The 26,517-nt window shown below is 35.2% G+C and overlaps 3 protein-coding genes across 5 annotated transcripts in view; 2 read left to right on the top strand and 1 right to left on the bottom strand.

The window, feature by feature from the left end:
- Positions 1-7,663, top strand: part of LOC137401411 (uncharacterized) — a 36,480-nt gene extending 28,817 nt beyond the window's left edge. For all 3 annotated transcript variants that reach the window (XM_068087743.1, XM_068087742.1, XM_068087741.1), the window contains 3 exons: positions 420-573; positions 2,615-2,731; positions 6,938-7,663. In XM_068087743.1, coding sequence (XP_067943844.1) covers positions 420-573; positions 2,615-2,731; positions 6,938-7,104 — 438 coding nt within the window. In that variant the 3' untranslated portion in view covers positions 7,105-7,663. The remainder of the gene's footprint in view (positions 1-419; positions 574-2,614; positions 2,732-6,937) is intronic.
- Positions 1-26,517, bottom strand: part of LOC137401410 (uncharacterized) — a 388,865-nt gene that overhangs the window by 347,009 nt on the left and 15,339 nt on the right. The window lies entirely within an intron of this gene.
- On the top strand, positions 6,037-6,591 carry LOC137401853 (golgin subfamily A member 6-like protein 7). Its single transcript, XM_068088327.1, has one exon. It carries the CDS (start codon positions 6,037-6,039, stop codon positions 6,589-6,591), a length of 555 nt encoding a protein of 184 aa, XP_067944428.1.

Raw genomic sequence — 26,517 nt, 5'->3', positions numbered from 1 at the left:
AATCTTTTTTGTATGTGGTAAGTGGCCAGCAAGGCACTCATCATTTCATAATTGAGTGATGCTCAGGAAAGCTTCTCTCCGTTAAAGGCATACTTAAACAAAATAAAATAATATCATGTTAGCAGTTATGAAAAATAGATAATTGACTTTTTCAAAAAAGTCTGATTTAAATAAAATAAAAATGATCTTTTGATTTTAACAATTTCATAATTTTTTCCAACCCTAATTGTTAGATAGTTTTATGTGGAAATAGATAAACACGTGGATATATTTTAAATGTATATAAAACCAACTGCATGTACATCACTTTTAGAAGAATTTTATCTTAGATTTTAAAGCTCTCTACTAAGTAAATAAAAGAATCATTATATTTGGTTTTGATCAACTAATTAAACTGCGTTTTATTGTGTTTATTTCAGAAACAAGTGAAAGACTTTCTGATACCTCTAGCAGGCTATGCTGGATGCTTCCTACTTCTTGACACAGGCATCTTTATAAATAGGTTGACCCAGATTTGGCTGAACGTCACATATGAATCTTCAATATTTCATACTGCTGCTCTTAGCTTGTGGGGTATGTAAAATTTGTGAACATTTTAAATTCTGTTAAAACCACAAAGATTGGCCACCATCTTAAAGTTTTTTTATAGAACAACTTTATATTAAATATAATGCGGAAAACATTTAAAGCAGAATTTATCGATAACGAGTTCCACAATACTGGTATTTTGCTTCCCATATGCTAGACTAGCTGTTCTCCCTGGCGTTGCCCGGGTAATAAAAAATTATTTTGACAGAAAAAATGATTTGTAATTAACATATACCAGCATTTGCCATTTTAAATTTTAAACTACATATCATGAGAGAAGTGCTTTGTGTAGTTGAAATAAATTGAAAGAGAAAATAAAAGCAACTGTAAAGGTTTCCAAACTTTATCAAACAACGGTAACTTTCAAACTTCATATTATGAGCAGCAAGTTTTTAGAGGGACAAATAAGTTAAAAATAAATAAAACAATTGTAAAGGCTTTCAAACCACTGTAAATTTAAAATTTCATATCTTTCAGTGACGTATATCTTTGAATAATGTATAATGAAACTTCAGTTCAAAAACCGAGTTGTTCGAAATCCGAAACAATTTTTCCCATCAGAAGGAATGTAAGTATATTTTAATCCATTCCAAGGCGAGAAAACAACTTCGGTAAAGTATTTTACACTTTACTCCATAAACTGTCCTGCATACTGCTTAGTATAAACAAACAAACAAACAAACAGGTAGATATAGATCTTGTTTATTTTAATAAATGGCTTTCTATTTATGATGATGGAAAAAAACAAAAGTAAACATTCCGTATGTTTAGCTCTTAAAACATTGAAAACATTAAAGGTTAAGATACAGTGAAAGAAAATTTCAGAAATTGATAATGAAACAGCAAAAAAATGCAAAAGACCAGAAACAGTTTTGTCTCTTTGTCATCATAATCTCTTTGTCCCGGATAGTTCCTCCTTTTTTGTAAAGATTTTATGAAGCGTAGATTGCTTCTCCGTTTGTTAACAACTGTTCTCATGCTGTTTCAGAAGCTGTTCGAATTTCAATGCGCATGCTCGCAAATTTATGTTTGAGATCCGAGACGAACAAACCCAAAATTTCGAGAACCTTCAGTTCTCGACCAACTCGATAATATGATACCGATAATGTGTACTTGTAATACGATAAATCAACTGATCACTTTGTTGTGCTGGCTCAGTGGTAGAGCGCCTGGATAAAAACCTGGTTGATGCGTTCGTCTTGAGTTCAAATCCATCAGAAAACAGATTATTAATATTAATGTTTAAAGATGTATAGCTGGAGGGACACACATGTACAGAAACAGACTGTGAGAAATATATATATACATATATATATACATATATATACATATATATATATATATATATATATATATATATAGAGCATCAAGTTAGAAACTCTTGTAGCAAATGTATACATTTGTTATTAAAATATAAATTAAAAATATAAATTTGTGTACACATTAATGTGTACCTGTCATTCATCACATTTCGTATTATTTTAGCAGACTAATTAAATGCAGCACCTTTTCATAATATGGCTCATCATTTTTTCAGTTAAACTTGCTTTTCTTGTATTACTCAAATAAATACCTGTATTTGAAAAAAATTGAATTGAAATTGAATTCATATTTATAAAATTGTAGAAATAGCAAAAACTATACCATTAAAAATTAGTTTGGAATCAGAATAACTAATAATTAATGAAAATGAAACAAGAAAATAAAGTTTTAAAACAAAAGGCATCAATTTTTATATCATTTGTCTGCATACTTAGACAGCGTGTTGAAAATATCTGAATTTGCACATATTTCATTTTTTCATGTTTGTTATGCTCAATCTTTTTTTAATAAATGCTATTTTTCTCAAACCACTAAATTAAATACATGTAACTTTATATTATGTATAATTTCATTTTTGTGTACATATTTTGTATTTATTGCAGAAAAAGATGTTAAAGAGTATCAGCCGTATTAAAAATAACATTTAGGTTGATTTTATAAATAATACATAACCACCACTGTTGAATATAGTGTATGTTTGTAGGAATTATTCTAAGCACTCTTTTCTTACTAATGAACCGTAAAATATTGTGTACACGGAGAGACGTTACTGCTAGAGCAGCGAGTCTAGTCTGGCGTTTCCGTCACACCAACAGCTCTGGTAAGTACAACTTAATCCGTTGGTTCTAACACTTTATTTATTACAAATATCAATTAGGTATTTTGATTCTATGCTTACATAAAGTTTAAACTAGATAATTGTTTCTAGGAATACAAGCATTTGAATAACTAGGACTGTAACAGCAGCAAAATGTATAAATTACTATTGCTGGAGAAGTATTTGCTTTAATACTGGACCATTTTTTAATAGAAGTATTTTTCATAGAGTTTTGCACAGGTGCAGGTTGAGAAGAGAGAGCAAGTCTTTCTGATATTTTATTCACTAAAAATAAGCAACAGTCTGATAGTCTCAACTTTGGTCAGATGATTCCTTCATATTATATCATGTTCTATTATATCATTATATATATTGTATATTATACATTACATAACTATGTATTACTTAATTATATTATATATTAGTATATCATATCACATTAATTTATATTACCTTATATTCTGTTATATTATGTTAGAGTATGCGCTATTGTTGTATATTATACTAAAAATTCCACTGTCATACAGCCCACGACCAAAGTAATAATGGAAAAAATAAAGGGTACTGCTGGTCGTTGAAAAAGTAGTTCTCAGCAGGAATTGACAGAGTATAGTGTAAATGAGACTTGTTTGAGATGATATACATTAAATTTGAGGGAGCACGACTCTAAAAAGGTGCAACTAACAATTTATTTTGGAGGTAAAGTTGGGTTGAAACCAGGTATACGAGTAGTTGGTTAATTGTTGATATTAGAATATCTGTTATAAGTATACAGTATCTGTTAAATGTCGCACAGTCTATTCTCCTCTCTTTTGCATTGTAAGATCTGGTCATTGATAGCTAATTGAGTGATGCGCTCTCTAGCGAAGTTGTTAACAAGTAAGTCATTAATGTTTCAAATTCGAGAGAGCAACAAACGATATTCCAGCGGTCATCTCGTGGTGGCCTATATCAATGACAGTTTTAGCCATGGTAGGACCTTGACTCTTGTGTATTGTCAAACCCCATGCTAAATCGAGAGGAATGCCTTGTCATAAAGGAACATTGTAGTTCGGCCCTAGCTTTTACATAAGTTGTAAAGAATTTCGGCGAATGTTTTAAATAATTCAATGAAACTTTTGGTGATTGGACACAAAAAAAACAGGCTGATAAACTGTGTACAACAATTGCATACCTTTAAATTGGTCTACCTCTCAAACGGTCTACGTTTATTACAGAAACCTTTGAATAAATTCGATTCCAAGTAAACAAGGCCATAGACTGGTGAAATTAGCACGGTTTCCTTGTAAAATGTGCACTGCTAAATAGTTCTACTATCTGTTGCATGGCTTTATTGGCGTATCATAGGCCGGTCTTAACTTTTATTAAACCGAGCTTTTCAAGCGCCTTGTGGCGATTTTTGACCAAATAAATTTGTCTATTTGTGTATAATCTGTTCAGATGGGTGAGTTTTAAGAGAATTTCCACAATTTACAAAGACTTGGTAACATATTTAAATACGCTTATATGTGTTTTGCATCATTATTATACTTTAACGACTTTACAAAACGATGGTTAAATTGGTTGATGAGATTTCGGTACCAGGGTTTGCGACAGCCGTTAATAGATAATTTTCGGGAGTTGTGTGCACATGTGCATTTATCATAAATCTCCCAACCAATAGCTCCGCTCGTGTTTGGTCGTGGGACAATCTTTGCAGAATATTGAGAGTTAATAATTGTTTGCCTTCTATTTTTTTGTTGAATACATTTAAATTGACTCAAAAGCAGTTTTCAATTTCAGCTGTATTCAGTCTTTTTTCACCTTTCGATACACACCTAAAGGAAATATTGTGAGGGCAGAAATTGAAACTTGTGTACATAGTCTATAATATTTCAGCATGCACAGCTATTGTTAGCTAGAAAGAAGCAAGAATATATTTGATTCTCACACTGGTTCTTAAAAATGCAAAAACTCTTTTAGAATAAAAGTTTTAATGTTTCCTTACGCATCTGTCAAAGCATTTTAAATTACTAGCATGTTTATTGCCTGTTCTAACATTTTCACTCTTACAGTTTTTTAGCTTGATAAAAATATTATAATTCAAAATTTGTATTCTATAATCTAAATTTTACAATCTATAAGTGCATAATGATCTTTTCACCATTTGCGTATCCTGCATACATGTATTTAATGTAAATTATAACAAAAAGTTTTAATTCGTCTAAAAGCATGCTACATATATAAGATTCGTTAAGACTAACAAAACTCCTTATAGTCATTGGAAACTATTATTAAAAATTACCCTAACAATATGTCATAAGCCTTTGAATTATAAGTTGTAATACTTGACAATATTGTATGCAATTAGTTTCGAACACAAATAAATATTATACACAAATAAAGGTCAAGTAAAAATGAAATAAAAATTATAAAAAGAAATTAATTTACAAGTTAAGTTTAAAATGAATGTGAAACTGAAACTAAATTTAAAAGTGTATTTCAATAAATGCTGAAATATAAGCTAAAGAAAGCAAAAGTAAAACTGAAAGTAAAAATGAATGGTTTTGACATTGACCTCAGCATGTAGTTCATACTGATTGGCGTGCCAACTTTATGAGACTTCATAATTTATTTGCACTCAAAGTATCTTGGTAACGAGACTTACATTTTAAAGCAAACAAGCACATTGAAATTTTGTATTGTGAATATTTAGAAAGTAGACGTCAACTATAATATCATCAAAGTGTAGTATAACATACTTGATGTAATACCAAAAGTCTTGTGGCTTAAATTAACACTCATTAGCATCCTGAGAATGCAGAAATAATTTGACTTAATTGAGTAATTTTTATGGCATTCCTGCACCTTAATATGTTATTTTAGCTTTGGTATATAACAGCACCAAGTTTTAAAATAAATGTGATGCAAGTGCTAATCTAATTCTTTTGCAAAGACTGCAGCTACATCCAGCTTTGCAGCAATTAATGACATCAATGAGTATAATTATTCATAATGGTCAGTTTGAAAAGGTTAAAACACGCCTTATTCTGTCTCGTTAAATGACTCCTAGCCTCTTCTTGATTTGTTAAGTCAGAGTTGTTTTTCTGTTCTAACAATTACATTCTCTAAATAGTTTAGCTGGTTAAAATGTGGCAATTAGCAACTTACAGCACCTCTGTCATTGGTTAGAATCATTAGGAGCTTTTTGGGTAGAGTCAGTTTAATGCAAACCATTTTTAAAAGTTTAGTAGTAAAGAGGGGAGCAGAGTGGGGTAATTGGGACCAGAAAAACAGGAGAGGAGGGAGGTAGGAAAACAAATAAGAAAATGAATAAAAAGGGGAGCAAAAGTGGGATCGATAAGACCAGAGAAAGAGAGAAGGAAAGGGTAAAAGATGAGATAGGAAAAGTAGAAAAGGAGATAGGAAAGGTAGAAAAGGATATAGGAAAGGTAGAAAAGGAGATAGGAAAGGTAGAAAAGGAGATAGGAAAGGTAAAAAAGGAGATAGGAAAAGTAGAAAAGGAGATAGGAAAAGTAGAAAAGGAGATAGGAAAGGTAGAAAAGGAGATAGGAAAGGTAAAAAAGGAGATAGGAAAAGTAGAAAAGGAGATAGGAAAAGTAGAAATGGAGATAGGAAAGGTAGAAAAGGAGATAGGAAAGGTAAAAAAGGAGATAGGAAAGGTAGAAAAGGAGATAGGAAAGGTAGAAAAGGAGATAGGAAAGGTAAAAAAGGAGATAGGAAAAGTAGAGAAGGAAATAAGAAAAGTAGAAAAGGATATAGGAAAGGTAGAAAAGGAGATAGGAAAGGTAGAGAAGGAGATAGGAAAGAAAGAAGGGATGGAGATGAAGAAAGCAAGAAGGAGGGGGGTTAAAAAGAGGTAAGAAAAAGGGAAAAAGTGAAAAGGAGATAGAGAAGAAAAAGGGAGGTAGGAAAGAAGGTACTTTAAGAGGAGGTAAATAGAATGAGAGAGCAGCGACAGTGAGAGCAGAATAGTATAAGTCAAAAGCTATTGACTTCTCACAATCATTTTTGGTTGCTAAATAAAATGGGATGCAAATTTGAAATACTTTATTACCAATTTTGCGTAACAGTTACTTGGACAATACCTTGCTTATAAGCTGTTGGCCTCCTCAATGAGAGTTTTGTACACAGTTATCAAAATCCTAGCCTGCAGTACAACAAAAGGGTATTTTCCTATGTGTTATTTGCTTATTTCAATACTTACAGCACAAAGACAAGTAGTGGTTTCTACACCAGTTCCTTCACCATATGGTACTCTTCAGAGAAACAACAACATTCAGAGAAATAATGATGCTTTTACAGACAACGATGATTGTTTAGACTCTGCTTCTACTGTTAGTGACATTAAACAACCTCATGGAAGTCTATGTTGAAACCGTATGGAAGGTTTGGCTACTGTCAGCTAACACATTTAAAAGTTTCTTACTTTGAATTTTAAATCCCTGAACTTTGACAGTAGACTTCCTTTTACATTTACACGTTATCAAACATATTATATAAAAGAAAACAAATTTTTGTGACTGTCTAGCATAATATACTTTTGAAAATTTTCTTTGTTAGCATTTGTACACACGAGTCGTCACAATCACTGAGTAATGTGCACTTCGTGTAACAAAGAAAACTGCTGTTATATCAATTTCATTAGTTCCACTTACATGTAGTTTTAAACCTTAGTTGTTGTAAATTAGAAAAAGCTTTGATATATTTTACTGCAAAGTGAGCTCATAATTTTCAGGTTCACATAAAAATGATATTTTCTTTAGCTCATTTTGTACTTTCATGCATTAGTTAAATGAAGTTCTAGGTAATCATATTTAGTCAGCCATATACGGCTTGTTCTGATAGTTATGTGCTACAGTTTGTGAAGAATGTTGGTCGCTTATTTTTTCTATTTCCTTTTGAATTTGTTTAAATATACTCATCAATTTTAGGCATGTATACTGCATTTTGATGTAAACTGTTGCTTTATGCATTGCTTAGAAGGCAATGATTTGACAATGAAGACCACAATAAGTCATGTTTAGAACACGAGTTACCTTCCACACACATCTTTAGCATCATCAAATCACCCTTAGTCTTTTTAATTGTAACCTTGAATCTGGTCTAAAACGCTTAAATTATAACATTTCTATTTGCCTTTGAAAATTACAAGCATCCCGTTTCAAATGCTCACAAGTGTTGTTATGGCGGCCATTAAAGTTTATTCATTAGTAAAGAATACAAAATTGTTTACTGAAATAAGCCACACCGCCGTTCCATCATAGTTGATACACCACCCTTCCATCATAGTTGATACACCACCCTTCCATCATAGTTGATACACCACCCTTCCATCATAGTTGATATACCACCCTTCCATCATAGTTGATACACCACCCTTCCATCATAGTTGATACACCACCCTTCCATCATAGTTGATACACCACCCTTCCATCATAGTTGATACACCACCCTTCCATCATAGTTGATACACCACCTTCCATCATAGTTGATACACCACCCTTCCATCATAGTTGATACACCACCCTTCCATCATAGTTGATACACCACCCTTCCATCATAGTTGATATACCACCCTTCCATCATAGTTGATACACCACCCTTCCATCATAGTTGATACACCACCCTTCCATCATAGTTGATACACCACCCTTCCATCATAGTTGATACACCACCCTTCCATCATAGTTGATACACCACCCTTCCATCATAGTTGATACACCACCTTCCATCATAGTTGATACACCACCCTTCCATCATAGTTGATACACCACCCTTCCATCATAGTTGATACGCCACCCTTCCATCATAGTTGATACACCACCCTTCCATCATAGATGATACACCACCCTTCCATCATAGTTGATACGCCACCCTTCCATCATAGTTGATACACCACCCTTCCATCATAGTTGATACACCACCCATCCATCATAGTTGATACACCACCCTTCCATCATAGTTGATACACCACCCTTCCATCATAGTTGATACGCCACCCTTCCATCATAGTTGATACACCACCCTTCCATCATAGTTGATACACCACCCTTCCATCATAGTTGATATGCCACCCTTCCATCATAGTTGATACACCATCTTCCATCATAGTTGATACACCACCCTTCCATCATAGTTGATACACCACCCTTCCATCATAGTTGATACACCACCCTTCCATCATAGTTGATACACCACCCTTCCATCATAGTTGATACACCACCCTTCCATCATAGTTGATATACCACCCTTCCATCATAGTTGATACACCACCCTTCCATCATAGTTGATACACCACCCTTCCATCATAGTTGATACACCACCCTTCCATCATAGTTGATACACCACCCTTTCATCATAGTTGATACACCACCCTTCCATCATAGTTGATACACCACCCTTCCATCATAGTTGATACACCACCCTTCCATCATAGTTGATACACCATCCTTCCATCATAGTTGATACACCACCCTTCCATCATAGTTGATACACAACCCTTCCATCATAGCTGATACACCACCCTTCCATCATAGTTGATACACCACCCTTCCATCATAGTTGATACGCCACCCTTCCATCATAGTTGATACACCACCCTTCCATCATAGTTGTTACACCACCCTTCCATCATAGTTGATACACCACCCTTCCATCATAGTTGATACACCACCCTTCCATCATAGTTGATACACCACCCATCCATCATAGTTGATACACCACCCTTCCATCATAGTTGATACACCACCCTTCCATCATAGTTGATATGCCACCCTTCCATCATAGTTGATACACCACCCTTCCATCATAGTTGATACACCACCCTTCCATCATAGTTGATATGCCACCCTTCCATCATAGTTGATACACCATCTTCCATCATAGTTGATACACCACCCTTCCATCATAGTTGATACACCACCCTTCCATCATAGTTGATACACCACCCTTCCATCATAGTTGATACACCACCCTTCCATCATAGTTGATACACCACCCTTCCATCATAGTTGATACACCACCCTTCCATCATAGTTGATACACCACCCTTCCATCATAGTTGATACACCACCCTTCCATCATAGTTGATACACCACCCTTCCATCATAGTTGATACACCACCCTTCCATCATAGTTGATATACCACCCTTCCATCATAGTTGATACACCACCCTTCCATCATAGTTGATACACCACCCTTCCATCATAGTTGATACGCCACCCTTCCATCATAGTTGATACACCACCCTTCCATCATAGTTGATACACCACCCTTCCATCATAGTTGATATGCCACCCTTCCATCATAGTTGATACACCATCCTTCCATCATAGTTGATACACCACCCTTCCATCGTAGTTGATAAGTGAAAAAGTGCCTCACCGTTTCTTTTTTTACGTCAGACCTTTAAGAGCATCTCTGACATTTCTGCCTGTCTACTACCCCATCTGCCAGATCCACTAATTCAGCTAATGTAGCTCAACTTTCCAGTCACCAGCAAGAAACAATAAACAGGGGAATGCAATTCCATTGCTGCCATCTATATAGTCATAGTAAATTGAGAAAACAACTACTTTTTTGGGGCATATAACTACAGTATTGTACAAAATTAAAAACAAAAAACATTTCTCTGCTTAAACTTTTTGACAGATAACCACTCGATACTGTGGCCAAACAATTCACTATATGATTACCGGATTTTCATTATATTCAAAGGTGTTCAGCAACAAATGGTTTGTAACAGATATCCACCAGATACTATAACAGACTACTTGCTGAATTTTTGCCAAGTTACCTACAAATGCTGCCACAAGTGTATCTAACAATCTTGCTTTTTGCAAAACCACATAAGAATATTCTAGAAGACAGATAATCTCTGCATCCTTGCTGCTTGCATCTCTGGATACTTGTTCACCGATGAGCCTGTGCAAATACAACTAGACTACATTAAAACTGAGTAAAGGATTCAACTAACTCCAACCCACAGTTTAGTCATGCTTCTACCTATTAGTCAGTTTATTAACAACATCATAGTTAGTACTAATACTATGTTAACAACATCATAGCTAGTACTAATACTATGTTAACAACATCATAGTTAGTACTAATACTATGTTAACAACATCATAGTTAGTACTAATACTATGTTAACAACATCATAGTTAGTACTAATATTATGTTAACAACATCACAGTTGGTACTAATACTATGTTAACAACATCATAGTTAGTACTAATACTATGTTAACAACATCACAGTTGGTACTAATACTATGTTAACAACATCATAGTTAGTACTAATACTATGTCAACAACATCATAGTTAGTACTAATACTATGTTACAAAACTCACTCTCGTCAGCTTTACAGAAAGCTAGAAGTCAGCGCAGGTATTTCTTAGTAGGTTCCCTTATCAACATAGACTAGTGAATTCAGGACATCCAAACTAAAATATTTCAAGTGATGACAAATGTCCCGAAAGTTGTGACGTAATATGTTTTTTATCTTTTAGCTGTGCTCAAGTTTTAAAATGGCCAACCAATCAGAAGCCTTAAATCGCGAATGCACATTCAGTAATGCCAACAAAATGGACTCATACTGGTAGTAATTTATAATAAAAGAAAGCATTGCTCAATTTCATAAAAATATGTTAGACATGTTATTATATACATTTGCGCTTTTCAATTGCATAGTGTATTCTGACAAGGACAGACAATTCAATAGAAGATACAGCTACATAAGCATTAACTACAAGTTCCAAGCTGGAAGTTTTTTTAAGGTAAAACTAGTTAAAGATGGCTGCTGGACATGAAGAGCCACACAAGAAAACTTATATAAAAACGCTTTTTAGCAGATGTGAAACTTTATGGCTGATATATACATTAAGCTACTAATAAGCAAATAGTTTAAAATGAAACTTTTAATTTTTTTTTTCTATTTTAGTCAAAAAATAATTTATTGCTTTAGAAAAGCGATCGGTTTAAGCAATGTACAAAAGTGACAGAGCTAAAAGTGTTGGATAGTTGCCTCTGTCTACAAGAGTGTATAAGTAGTTAGTTTGATATGGATGTGCTATTTATTTATTAGTGCAGTCGTAGAGTTAATTTTGGACTAAAGCATAAATGCAGAATAACTACATTTATGCTCGTACAACTAGGTACAACTCTGGACTTATACCTGTAGCTATTAAAATCTTTGAATTGAAATTTCTGATGGATTTGAACTCATGAAAATTGCAACCACAAGTTTTATATTCACACGCTCTACAACTGAGCTATACAAGGCATAACGATCAGAGACATGATCATATACCGTATAGTGTATGCACACGCTAACTGCATATTATTTGAGCATTGCGATTACTTTGAATCAAGATCATTAATTGAATCATGTATTAGTAAACAGTTACTATATTTGATGTCATGCTAGCTGTTTCATATATGAATGTATAAATAGAACCATCGTAGCATCTCCGTGAGTAGGCAACTCCGGGGTACTCAGTTTGTATGACTGATAAACTAGTTTTGTCTATCTATCAATATTTATGATTCACATTTTATCAACTAGTACTAATAAAATTAATAAAGTTTTAGCTGAATGGTTGACAGAGCCAGACACTAATCGATCATTTTTGTCTATTTTAACTTCTTCAGTTTTTAAAAAGCCTTCCTCTGTGTTAGGATAAATTAATTTTTTTGCTCAAGGAAATGAATTGAACTTTCAGAATGAGACATAAAAAGTGTGCCTCACTAACGCTTGACCTCAAACACTGCTAGTTTTTCAGTTACATATCTCTATCAAAATGTACGTTAGGATATACCACTTCAACATGTAACTACAGAGTTTGTTACTAGTAGTCGTTGACTTGCTCTGATCTGAAGAATAAATCTGATGAATAAGATAAACCTGCTCATAAGTAAATGTGTTTCAAAGTAGTCAACCCTATAGATGTGAATATGCTTCAAGTTTCTTAACCTGCTTGTACTGAAATTCATTCATATTTTTGCTTTGTTTAGAAGCGTAACCAAACTAAAATTTGGTCACTTTCTAACGGTTTTCTATTCGGCCTCAAATATAGCTTATCCTTTGTAACCAACTAACCTAAGTGAGCATCTCTGGAGAATTCTTAATATAATTTTTCGCGTGACCAGCTAACCTAGCTGTAGTTTTTAATAAATTTTCACATTTAGATATACATGAGCTCAAATAATCACAAACAAGCTTCATCGAACAATAATCTCTTCTGTTGTTGCAAAGGTAGATAACTATTATGCATTAAAACTTACTTTTGAGCAACAATAAGAGAAGCTACTGCAGCATGGAGATCTGACATTACTGTGAAAACTGAAACTGAGACTATTGTCTTAAATTATTCTGACAAAGATGGTTTGCAATCCCACCGACTTATCAACACAAGTCAGGTAGTTGAAATAGACAATAGACACTAACCTAGATTCAATTGTTTTATTGAAGTGCAAAAAAAATATTATCAAAATGCTTAGCTAGAACCTCACAAAATAAATCAATTAATGCAAATAATAAATTATACAATAAAAGAGGCATGCAGAACAGATTGTACCACCAAAGCCTTATTAAATTTGTTACCTCACTGTATAGTATACTTAATATAGGGCATGTGTACACGTACAGCATCATAAGCAACAAAGAGCGTAGCCTGCTAAACAACTTGAAATTTTCAAGCACAATATGTTTGCTAGTCATTATGTGATTAATTCATCACAGTAGATCAGTTTCCAACATGCTAGAGAGTTGCTCAGTGGCAAACTTATCAAGATAACATAAAAGCTAGCGTTCATTTTATTATTACTAAAGTATAATAGCGCAAATCATACTAACATAAAAATTAATAAAAATTTTAAAAGTAGTTAAAACAAATTAAAGTATTTGAGTGAAAGTAGGTGATTGTTACTGACTGATCAAACAGATTCCTAATAGTAGCATATAGTCCCACGACCAAACGAGCGGGAGCGAAGTTTGAGAGTTTTTATGATAAATGCATGTGCACACAACTTATTAAAATTATTCATCAACAATGAGACGAACTCTTGTCTCGAAATCTTATCAACAAATTTAAACATCGTTTTGTAGAGCCGTTAAAGTATAGTAATGATACAAAACACTTATAAGCCTATTTTACTACGTTACCAAGTCTTTGTAAATTGTCGACAGTCTCTTAAAACTTACCCAACTGGTCGGATTATACACAAATAGACAGATTAATTTGGCCAAAAATCATCCCAAAACGCTTGAAAAGTTTGATTCAATAAAATTTAAGACCAACAAACAAAACACCAAGCGACAGAGAATAGAACCAATAAGTCGTGCGCATTTTACGAAAAAATAACATGCACATTTCACCAGTCTATAGCATTGTCGAATTGCCGAAGGTTTATGTAATTAACGTAGAAGTACAGAAATCGTTTCTTTTTTGCCGATTTCAAAGTAACCGACATTTTGGAAACTTTTGAGTACTTTGGTATTCTAACTGATGTCCAACACAATGTAAGTAAAGGAAATGACGATGATATTTTTTTCTAACGATTCTTATGAGATTATTACAATATTTAATTATAAGTTTGGATAACTACAGAACAATGACTACCTAGTACAGATTTTTTAAAAATCTATATAAATATCACAACTTCTTGATAATGCTAGGTATGAAGTTTTGAAATGTAAACAAAATTGTGCATTGGTTTCATATTATTACTATATTAATAATATTGGTTATTCTAATAATATCAGTGCATTTTACTTCTAATATTGGCCAATATTGCATTTCTCCTATTGCAGGGGGAGATATATGAACATATAATCTTTTCTTTTCATTATTTCTATTTGTTGTATATAATAACACCCACACCCAGTACATTACAGCTACCATCGCAGTTATCCTATTGCACTGCAGTGCCATTTGATTGCTAATATTGCATTTCTCAACCATCAGTACCCTTTCATTTTTTCCAATATCTCTTTGGTCGTGGGCTGTATAACAGTGAAATTTCTAGTAATAAAAATGTTTTAAATGTATGTTATGTTCTACAATGAATTGAAATTAAACCTAATTATACAGTTTATTGAAGAGGAAATCATTTGATATGAATAGAGAACCCTTAAGTAGCTGACTTATCGACACTTGAAACCTCACAGCATTGTTTAAATTTGTGTAATTAAAATGTTATGTTGAGACTTGAATCAAATATGACTTGTTACTGGTAGTGTCATCACTTTATATTTAACAAAATAGATGTGTGTCTCAACCTTCACCTTTTCAAAAACAATTTTGTTGTTATTTAACTAAACATCACCAATAACAATAGAATCAGACGACAAGCTAAGCATTTGGGGGTATTAAATAAAATGTGAGTTTTTTATGTAGGATGTGTCTGATATGTACATCTTATCACTCCTAACTGTAAGCTTAGTAACCAGCAGCTTAAGAACTCCTAGTAACCGATATATTTGCAAATTTCAACTTTTTACCTACTGTGCTTCTCATTGCTAGTTTCATTTAATACAATAAAACCTACCTTGTTACCGGAACAACTTTTCTTATGAAGGTGAAAATATCTCAATTACATGTATAGTCTTGCACTGAAATAATATTATCCTTCTACTTTTCTACAGCTTTAATAAACCTGCACTCATTGTCTAATATGTCCTAAAACTTAGACAAAATTCAGTTGTCAATGCAAACTGGTCACTGAAATGTGGTCACATGGCATAATCCTAGTCAGTGATTTGTCAAGCGCACTATTAGAAGGTATTTACTGAAATCTTTATTTATATATAAACAAAGTCAAAACTTACTGAGCAATCTTGTAACATGATAACAACAATATGTACAACTCAGAGTGTGATACTACAGCCAGTCTATTGTATTTCTGTTAAAGAAAGTAGGTGATGAGTTGGTATTAGCGCTGTTGTTTACTTTTGCCACTCATATGTTATTGTAAGTACCATGGCTAATAACAATAATCTAGTTTATTTGTCATCTCACTGATACCAAATCATCATTATATACCATGTACTTCTTTGTGATGTGGAGCAAAGGGTAGCAGTGAGTTAGCAAATTCTATGGAAATAAACTGTTCGTTTAAGAGGCAATGTACCAATAGTATATGTTGAGCACAAAACCATTATCTTACAGCACAGTTGTATGTTCAAACTGGTAAGCATCATCAGCAATGGCAGCAGCAAGAGCAGGTGTTGTGGAGCAGCTGAGAGATAATTTGGTCTGTCATATTTGCATGGAGAGAAGAGAACTCCGACTACTGCACTGTCAGAATACTGTGTGTCTCTCTTGTTTGGGTGAGTTTTATGTCCTACAATAATTTACGATGATATGAGTATAAAATACAAGTTACTTCAAAATCAACTAAGTGTTGTGTTGCTTATCATAAAAAGTAAACTCCACTCCCTTTTTTACTCAAGCTAGAAACGCACGTATAGAGACAGTTTCTGTTAAAAAAATTAAGTCAACCATTCATATTAATTTCAGTTCATTTCAGAGAGAATAGTGTGAAATGCAACAAGAAAAAGAGAAACTCCCAGATGTCCATACTGCAGAAATGAACTGACTCTGTCACCATCTAACTAATCAATCTGTAGACTGGCTGCTGACTTTGAGAGAGAGTTTGATAGATTGGAAGCAGCCATAAAGGAATGTAGCCTCCATGATGGTAAGTGAAGAGAAATTTACTGAATTTTGCTCATGTACTATGAATGTATTTGTTTCTCTGTCAGTGTTTAAATATAAGTTATACTATCACTTGCTATTTTACATGTATATTGTTATATGCCATTGTTAGAGACAAACAAAGAAAAAGCACTACAGTATATTACAGTGTTTATTTATCAATTTGTTAGAAGTCGCATGTAAAACTAGCGGATGTATCAGACCCAGTGACTGGTATTGTGAAGGCTGTCAAAAGTTCATCTGTACAAGGTAATCAACCAATAGTGTCTCTGTTTATTAAATATTTGATGCTTGACTAAAGAAGCTAATCATTTTTAATTTGTATAGATGTTCTTAGTTAAGGCAATATGACTATGATAACACTGAAGCTTTTTTTATTCACATACTATTGACTGGAGTTACGAGTTATGAGTGAACAGGTAGATATATGGTAGACTTTGAAGCACAATAAATTGATTTTCAGGACAAAATTTATAATAATTTAACTGAGTTACATGGGACCAAATTGACTATTGTACTTGCTAACATTTATGTGCAGTAGAAAAAACAGCTGCACAGGCCCTGAGTCAGACCATCAACTGGTTGACTTTGAGACACTAAATGAGGAGAGCCGAAAACAGTTTGAAGAATGGAAATAAATAAAAAGATTGAAATTGACTCAATGGCAACTGCCGTTAGTATGACTCACTTAATATTTGTATAATCTTTTCAACCAATATTGATGTATGATAAATAGCAATTACTCATTGTGTGAAGGATTCTGCCAGCCTTTACTCAAGCATGATCTAGATTGTAAGTAAGGCTGCATAGGTGCAATAGAAGTGAGTATGGTTTCTGTTCGTTTTACTTCAAAAGAAATTTCATTTGTTGCGGAGCGGCGACTACTCTGCTCTCCTGGCAAAAGCGCTTCCTATTAATACATACATGTATTTTCACCATATAATGGAACTGGGTAGGAAATCGTATAAGAAACAATGATTAATAGACTCATTAACAAGTTGGCTTAGTGACTGTCCAACTAAAAAGGTGTTAACGATAAGACACATAATAAAAGCAGACAAAATATACAAAATATTTATAAGAATAATTATATGCAAATATATAAAGGATAAAACATCAGAAATAAATTCATGACCCAGCGTCCGCCACACAATCCTTTCTATTAGAAATTACATCTAATCGAAAATAAAATGGCGGAGCAACCAGCCGGTATATATCTTGTACAGTTCAGTTTAATGCTCTAAGCATGCAGTCTCTTTAAAGAATAGAGAAAGCATAATATTATTATGCTTTATTAGTTATCTTGAGGTGTTGACTGATGTTCTAAAAAAAGAATCAAGGAGATTGACCCCCTAGAAGCTGAGATATAGACAGCCAAACACAGGTCTACCTAATAAAGAATCAGAGGAAAACCCTTCGAAAATCCCGAAAACTGTGACGTATAAAATCAACTTAATGGTCATGTGCCGGAGTTGCGCACCCTTACCGCCGTTATGTATAATGATTGTTTTGGCTACGAGATGTGAAACGCTTCTCGCGATAGTAAATAATTTACATACTAGCTCTGGTTTCTCAGGAAAATCATCCAAACATTGTGTGGTAAAGGCATTTGCCCACAACCCCTTGCCATGATTTTTTAAAGCAGAAGAGCAGATTTTGACTATTGTGCTTCAAATTTTAACTCGATCTCCACGGATATGCTCCGAAGATCATCTGTTCAACGAACGGCGCGTGTATAGTTTATATGCGATATCCGCGATTGCAGTTTGTTTAGAATAAGAAATAGGAATGGGACTTTTTGTTCCTTCATCATTTTTCTACTGGGTATCTACTGCAGCATTCAGTCGATTTTTATGATTATCGTCACTATTAACAGACTGGAAGTTCTCTACAGCCATAATCTTAAAAAGACTAACTTGACCGTGCTCTTAAAAAGACTAACTTGACCGTGCTGCTCTTGCTATAAGAAAAGAAAACGATAACTTTTGCTTTGATTTTTCTATTGATCTATTATCTTATCTATGATTATTTTTTGATTTATATAATATTCATAATGCATATTATACAAAATAATAATATAACTGCGTATAGAATAAATGATGTAACTAATATAATTTGTAGAAAATTCCAAATGATAACCGAAATTGATGATTGATTTAATTGATTCTATTTATTAGCTATAGTTAAAAAATCTGAACAACGCTAAAGATGAGTCTGAATAGGGAAGCTAAGTAGGAGAACAACAAAACTGAGCTGAACTAGCAAGATAGCGAAATGTTGCGAAATAATAGATGCGTGTAATTATTTTATGCTAAAACTAATCTACACGTCAGAGGGACTGGTTCGGAATTCTAGGAGCGATGATTGTTAGGCCCAATTTGATTGTTCTATACTTCCAGGGATTAAACCAATTAAAACGCCGTGATTGTTATAGGAGAGCGCATTAGTTGGCTTAATTGACCAATGGCACACAAGTCGATTTCATACGTCATATATTGATGATTACCAAAACACTTTTGTTTTTTGGTAGACCTGTGTTTGGCTGGCTATATCTCAGCTTCTGGTTGGTCAATCTCCTTGATTCTTTTTTTAGAACATCAGTCAACACCTCAAGATGAATAATAAAGCATAATAATATTATGCTTTCTCTATTCTTTAATTACTAATTGCTTCCATAATTGTCATCTGGTCCTGTTGGGGGTCTGGTCCGAATTCTTGCAATACGGTGTTAAAGTCTGCGACATCGGTATACACGTTTGCAAAGTGGAGTAGTTGTCCTCTTGCCTCTGATAGTTCTTGTATTTTCTGTAGCTACTAAAAATCTGATCATATCACCATACTGTGTTCCTCTATACCTTCTGTCGTCTGACAAATCCAGTCGCTGTTTCACTTAAGCTTTGGTCTAGTACGGGATGGATAGTGATTTAGCTCTACATCAGTTGGCTCTCAAATTGAGTGCCTTGGTCTGTATAAGTTTGCTCTGGAAGGTCCAGGTAGCAGAACATCCTTTTATCAAGGGTACTGGTCATCAAAGGAGTCGTGGTCTCTGAAATGGCGATGGCATCCTGCAATAAATAAAATGGTCTGACAGCACTAATATCCACTTATTATATCTTGGAGTGGTGGGAAGGGGTGGGGTAGAGGGCGAGGATGGGGTGAATGTTTTGCTGTGAAAAGCAATTACTCTTTCTCAGTGGCTTTGCTATTGTGTCAGCACAGCTCTCACGCAGCACCCACTGGAATCCCTGTCTAGGATATTTATGGGAGGGGAGAGTGTTTTGCTGTAAAAAATTGATTAGTCTTTCTCGGTCGCTTTGCTATTGTGAAAGCACAGCTTTTACGCCGCACCTGCTGGCATCCTTGTTCAGGGTTCAAATGTTTCTTGAATCCAAATACGGGTTCCAAATACTCAGCATGGGGTCTGTAGTGAGACTGAGGCAAAGTGTGTCAAATACTGACTGCTTTTTGCTTGTCAATCGCTAGGGCTTTTCCTTCTCCACCAGCTGGTAGAGGGGTTTCGCAATGGTGGTAAACCCCGGGATATACTGCCGATAATATCTGACTGTACTCAGAAGCCCTAGCAGTTCCTTGACTTCATACGGTGCAAGCCACTGCTCACCACCTCTACTTTGGCTGGGTTCATGCAACACCTTTGCTTCTCACTATGTGGCCCAGTTACCGGACATGGGACTGATGCAGTTCACACTTTGTTGGCTTGAGTTTGAGCCCAGCTTGCCATAGCCATTGAAACACTTCCTCCAGCCTTGGAGGTAAGTTTCAATGTCAAGCACAGCAACAATTACGTCATCAAAATACTAAATAATAATAACAGTAGTAAAGTCTGCCGTTGGAGCCTACGTAGCTCTCTTTACATCAGTCGCTGAAATGTGGCTGGAGCAAGTGTCAGTCTAAAAGGAAGGGCTGCCTACTTCTACAATCCCGAGTGAGTGATGAATGCCTATTTCTCCCTGGCATTTTTGTCCAGGAGAGTCTGCAAGTATCCGCTGGCAATATTGAGGCTGCTAAAATATTGGCTTCCGGCTAGAGCATCTGGACTTTTGTTTTTTAGGAAAAGGATAGACGTCTTGTTTTTTTACAGTGTTAACCCTCTGGTAATCTACACAAAACCGCCATTTCCATTCTTTTTCTTTACCAACACAATAGGTAGGCTGCATGCTTCTCCAACCTACTTAATTTCCCATCTGATCAACAGGTCCTGCACCTGTGTTTTAGCCTCGGCCTCTTTCTCAGGTCCCAGGGGCTGAGGGGGTTGACGGATAGGTCGGGTTCCGTTTTTTATGGGTATGGAGTGTTCCAAAAAATAATTTCTAACCATATCGCCGTCTCCAGTGCTAAATACTGACCTGTAATTAGTTAAAAAGGTATCCAGTTTTCTGGTTTGTTCTGTGTTCTGGCACGAAAATATCGCAGAGTCATACAGTTTCATGAGATGTTGGGGATTCGTGGCATGGCCTCGACTGGGTTGGTTAGCACGGCAAGGTTTTTCTAGAAAGGAGGGGTAGTGATGGGTGAAGGCGCTTTCACGCTGGTTTACGTGACCACCGTGGTTTCAGAACGGAAAGCCAAAGGCAGTGGAGTCAAATTGAGACACCTAACCAACACCTTGCTGTCTGCTTTGGGCTTATTCAGGCTTGCAGCTAAAGACAAGCCTTTGGGGTACCCTTTTAGTTATTCCTAGTAAACAGAAATTCTATGCAGCTATTTTACACCAGACCACGACTTCTGTCCAAACTGGTACAACCAGGTCTCTAATCACGTGAACTTTATTTCGAGGAGTTTCCTCGCTTGGTCAATACAAGCAGTCGGCTTCCCATCTATATTCACTTTAAGTCATTCAAATTCTATCGAGCATTAGTGTGAGCATTGAAGGGCGTAAAAGATGCTATTCTAGGCGCTATTCTAGGCATGCCTTTCCTTACGCCCTAGTGAGCATAAGAAAGGGTATGCTTAGACTAGCGTCTTCGCTAATCTTGCTGATTATGAAAACTTCTTTGTTCTTCACTTTTTGGAGTCAAACAGGGAGCTGGATTATGCCATAAAGGGGCAATCTGGTTCTATCAGCAAAAAAGTCATGGATGTCACTCTCCTTCAATTGGTCTCTTACTACCAAAAAATGTCGATCCAACACCGGTTTTCTCAGCAGGTTGATTGTGCATCGAGTATCCAACAAAAATTGCATTTATTGACCTTTGATTTTTTCTGGGAAGACGCAACTGGTGGATCGCAAGCGTCCCAGCAGTTCCGCTTTGGCAGGCTCACTGCTCACTGAGGTTGCTCTGTTTGTGAGAACGTGCCTCAGTGGGTTTCTTTGGGTAGTGATGAGAGGCTGTTCTCTGTCGAACATGGTGCCAAGGGAAAGGCATATTACTTGTTTCGGGGTAATGCATGCCTGGTTCTACTGGGTGTAGTGGTTGGAACACATTCTGAGTAGTGAAGGAGGTTGTTTGAGGTGGGGTTCTTGGTTTGCCTAATTTTTATAAATAAGTTCGTTTGGATGAGGCCTCAGCTAAAAGAGAATCTGCACTCTGTTTTTTTCTGGTAATGGCAGAGACCTTATTGCAGCTAGTAGTGAGTGGGTGCTATTGGTACGGCCTTCTTCTGTTGCGCGAACCTTTTTTTCTGATGGGGAACTCATTTTGAAGATGCCCAGTGCTGTCACATCCCTAACAGATGGCAGACTTACCTTCTTGAGGCTCCGTTGGCTTGTTATGCAACTATTTGACCTGATCCGCCAGATGGTTTGCAGTGCATAGAAGTACCTTCAGGGTATCTTGTTTGACGCCACGTACTGCGCTGCGTTCTGCACCGGCTTCTGAGTCTTCTGCTTCTTTTAACACTCTTTTAACATTTGACGGGTCTGCCTAGAGTCTGTTTCTTTCCAGATTTGATCTGGAAAAATTCTCTTCTTGCCTGTACTGCATCTGCAACAGTTTCCATGAAAACTGCTAGAAGGTGCTGCTGTAGTGCAGGGTGGCTCAGGAAGTTTTAGAAATGTTTTTTGGCCATATTGCACCTGAAACGTTCAGGCAGCTTGGCGTATGTATTTGGACTCGTCATTCGATCTCAGTTAGGTGTTCCTGCAAGGAAGTTTAGTTTTGTTTCTTCACACTGTTCAACTCTGTTTAGGCCTGTCAGGGGATAGTCCAAATCACGCTCGGAGAGCTTCAAAAATGACTGCCACCTTAACCACTTTTCCACAAGACTATGCCTCTTTTTTCCATGCCTCCCTCGAGATGCAGTGAAATGGCTGCCTCGGCCCACCTTTGCAGGTGTGACTTCTTTAAATCGACTAATAGTAAAGTTATCTGGGTCTCCGATGCCACTATACTCAGGCATTTTAAACTGAGAGTGGGTTGTGGATTCTGATTTAGCCTGATAAGTTAAAAAGAGCTAGTCGGTCTGTGTCCCAGCCTGCACTTCTTGCCTTTCTATAGGGCAGGATTTTCAGTAAGCTCCAAGTTTCTTAACAAGTGAGGGGGATCGTTATAGACGATCTTAGCCTGACTAGGAACTCTCAGGCTTCTTTGATGGTATTGAGCATCTCATAAGAGCATCTCATAAGGGATGAATAGTTCAATGCTAGTCTTTAACCCTTTGCTGGAAGTGCTGAATCTCTTCATGTTTATTCTCTAAAGTTGAGTTTCTTTACAACTGTGAAGAATAGCCACGAAATCGGAGTCTGGCAGAGTCTGTCTTCTTTGTCAATGGTGCCTGCAGGGTTTGGAGCAATCTCGCTTTTGCCACCAGTAAAAATGATTCTGCCGCATTTTACTCAGCCAAAATCTAGATTATAAGAAATGCTGCAAAAAACGTAAAAGAAGTGAGTTTTATTTCAAATGATACTTCATTAGTCACAAAGCTGTGACTACTTTTCTCTTCTAACAAGAGCGCTCCTTATACATACACTAATATTCTCCATACCATATAACAAAACCGGGTAGAAAACTGTATAAGAAATTATGATTAATAGAGTCGCTAAAACATCGGCTTAGTTACAGCCAAACGAACAACGTATTAGCAATAATTCACATTTTGCAATCAGAAATTCTAAATATGGATGACCTTGCAAGGTTCCTAAGATATGCAGAGTACATTAGGTGAGTAACCACTGCATGGGAGGCTAAATCCAATAGATGACTTTGCATATCCTAAAGTATGTGAGCTCTTTGATTAAGATTGCTAAAGAACTCTGAATATAATACATTCTATCAGATTACTAAGTTTATATGCCATAGTGGAATTTAGTTTGAATACTGAGTAGTTAATTGTTCACTCTTAATGATCGTTATGATCTCCTACTCATTGAATGCATTTTATCTTTAGAGAACACATATGGCTTCTGGGATGAGACAGGAGATAGCAGGTGCTTCCGATGACACAGTTGCTAATATTCATCTGAAACATGAGCGTATGAAAACCTCACATCAGATTTTGTCACTAAAGACCCTCGAGGAAGGAGAAAGAGCAGTTCTTGACTACTGCACTGCTGGTATCAATAAAACTGTCAGACACTGAGTACGTTCGACTTGTACAGCAGATGACTGTAGGTAGGTTTACAGATAAGAATAGAAAAGAGATATTAGCACAATATCTGAGCTCATAGTAAACCGAAAATCCCCACTGATTTTTTGCTAAAGTTTATGGTTTTCACCAACATAAAAAAAACATGTCTGTCAATTGACTTTGTATCATTTTAAATATATTTGATAATGGTAGGTTACTATACTTACTTTAAAACCCTCTTTTTAGTAAATTTGTTAAAATGTAAATAATTACATAGCAAGAGTGTTGGCTTTAACTATTTACTTGAGTAGTAATATTTTGGTTTCTTATCAAAAAATATGTCTAATTACTATTTACAATGTGATTAACTACTTGCTAATCAAGAAGTAAAATAGTTACCTCTCTGTACCTTATTTTAAATCTTCTAAAAGTTTACTTATTTGCTAAATATTTATAAATTTTGAATGACAAACCTAAGCTATAGTTACAATGGTTTGTAACCTGATTCTGCTGGTGCTAGTAATAACTGATTAGCAAAAAGATTAATAAAATTAATTGTCAAGGACTAAAGCTGTAAAATGTAAAGCAAACCCTACTCACAATATGATTCTAACAACTTAACTTAAACTAGACATCTGACTGCCAGTCTTGACTTTAGTTTAACAAGCTCATACCTCTTTCAATACTTTAATAAGTATTTAATATCATTTATTATTGTATCTCTATTATATCTGAGATTTTTTTCTGCGCAAGACCAAAAAACCAGCTGGTTAAAAAATTCACTTTCTTTAAAAGAAGAGACGGAGAGTTACGCATTTTGAAATTTTTATTAATCAAAGCTTTTTGTTTGTATATGTCTTTGAATATATTTGATAGCCTTGGAGAGCAACAACAAGACAACAATTAACAGCGGTAGAGTGATAATGGATGAACTATGCCACTCTGTCACAGAAACATCTAAAGGACAGTTAGCAGTGGGAAGGATTGGAGGGTTTGATATATTGGACAGTGAGAGAAGGTTCATTAAAGATGTAAAAGTGCAAAGTAGCCATGTTTACTCTATGCAAGAGAATAATGGAAATATGTTTACTCTCTGTGAGGAGCCTTCTCTTAGTAGTAAGAGACATGTTATAGTATTTAATATCAGTAACTATGATGAAGTCAGGAGATGGCAAGTTTCTAGCTATAAGTATATCAGTCAACTCACAGTTAGTAATAATAAGGTGTACGTGTCAGATCCAGAGAATAGAAGACGGTGTGTATATCCTGTAGATTATCGCTACTCAAAGATCGTTTTCCTTAATCGCGCACCTACTTACGGTACTCACTCTCCATTTAGTACTCCCAACTACCTAGCTAGCTGCCCAGTAGACTCTATTGCCATCAGTGACTCAGAAGCTAATGAGGTTCACTTGAGATGTCTGAGTGATGACACTGTAAAATGGACCAGCTTTGCAGTTTCAAAGCCTCGTGGTATTTGCTGTGGTGTGAAACAAGATATATGGGTGTGGTCAGCTGGAAGTAACTCCCTCATCAGACTCTCCTCTCGTACAGGTTAGTATTTAGCTAGCATTGTGTTACATTGCAGTATATATAGCTTAATTCAGATGTTCTTAACCCTTTTGAAAAGACTCAGACCTTTCTTATCAACGTATATACTATGGAGCTTTTTAGAATCTATGAGCATTTTTACTGGATATTAGCCCTGAACTTGGCCGCAGACAGAAGACTGATTCATATCACAGCTCTCTCTATTAGTGTCTGCGTACTTTGGATATACTACATTTTACTATTTTATTGGTGCTCACTTTATTGTACATTATATTATGTATGACTTATATAAATATACTAAAAATTCCACTGTCATACAGCCCACGACCAAAGAGATGGCCAGAGATATTGGCAAAAAAATAAAGGGTACTAATGGTTGAGAAATGCAATATTAGCAATCAAATGGCTCTGCAGTGCAATAGGATAACTGCAATGGTAGCTGTAATGTACTGGGTGTGGGTGTTATTATATACAACAATAAGCAATAATGAAAGGAAAATATGTTTATATTTTCCCCCTGCAACAGGAGAAATGCAATATTGGCCAATATTAGAAGTAAAATGCACTGATATTCTTAGAATAATCAATTTTATTAATATAGTAATAATAGAAAACCAATACACAATTTTGTTTACATTTCAAAACGTCATAGGTAGCAATACCGAGAAGTTGTGGTATTTATATAGGTTTTTAGAAAATTTATTTAAAAAGTGTTTGGTCATGACAAACAACAACAATGAAAGGAAAATATTACACGTTTATATCTCTCCCTTGCAATAGGAGAAATGCAATGTTGGCCAATATTATAAGTAAAATGCACTGATATTATTAAAATAACCAAATATATTGTTAATATAGTAATACAGCAATAATAGAAAACCTATGAGCGTTAATGCGTCTCGAAGATTTCTGCAAACTGCAGCAAAATAAAAGCTGTTATAAAAGTGTTATAAAGCTGTAGGCCCAATTTACTGTAATGCATGTAATTCAA

The sequence above is a fragment of the Watersipora subatra genome, chromosome 8 (assembly GCF_963576615.1).
Source record: "Watersipora subatra chromosome 8, tzWatSuba1.1, whole genome shotgun sequence".
NCBI lineage: Eukaryota > Metazoa > Bryozoa > Gymnolaemata > Cheilostomatida > Watersiporidae > Watersipora > Watersipora subatra.
The sequence above is the reverse complement of the archived record's forward strand: the minus strand, read 5'-3'. Positions and strand labels throughout refer to the sequence as shown.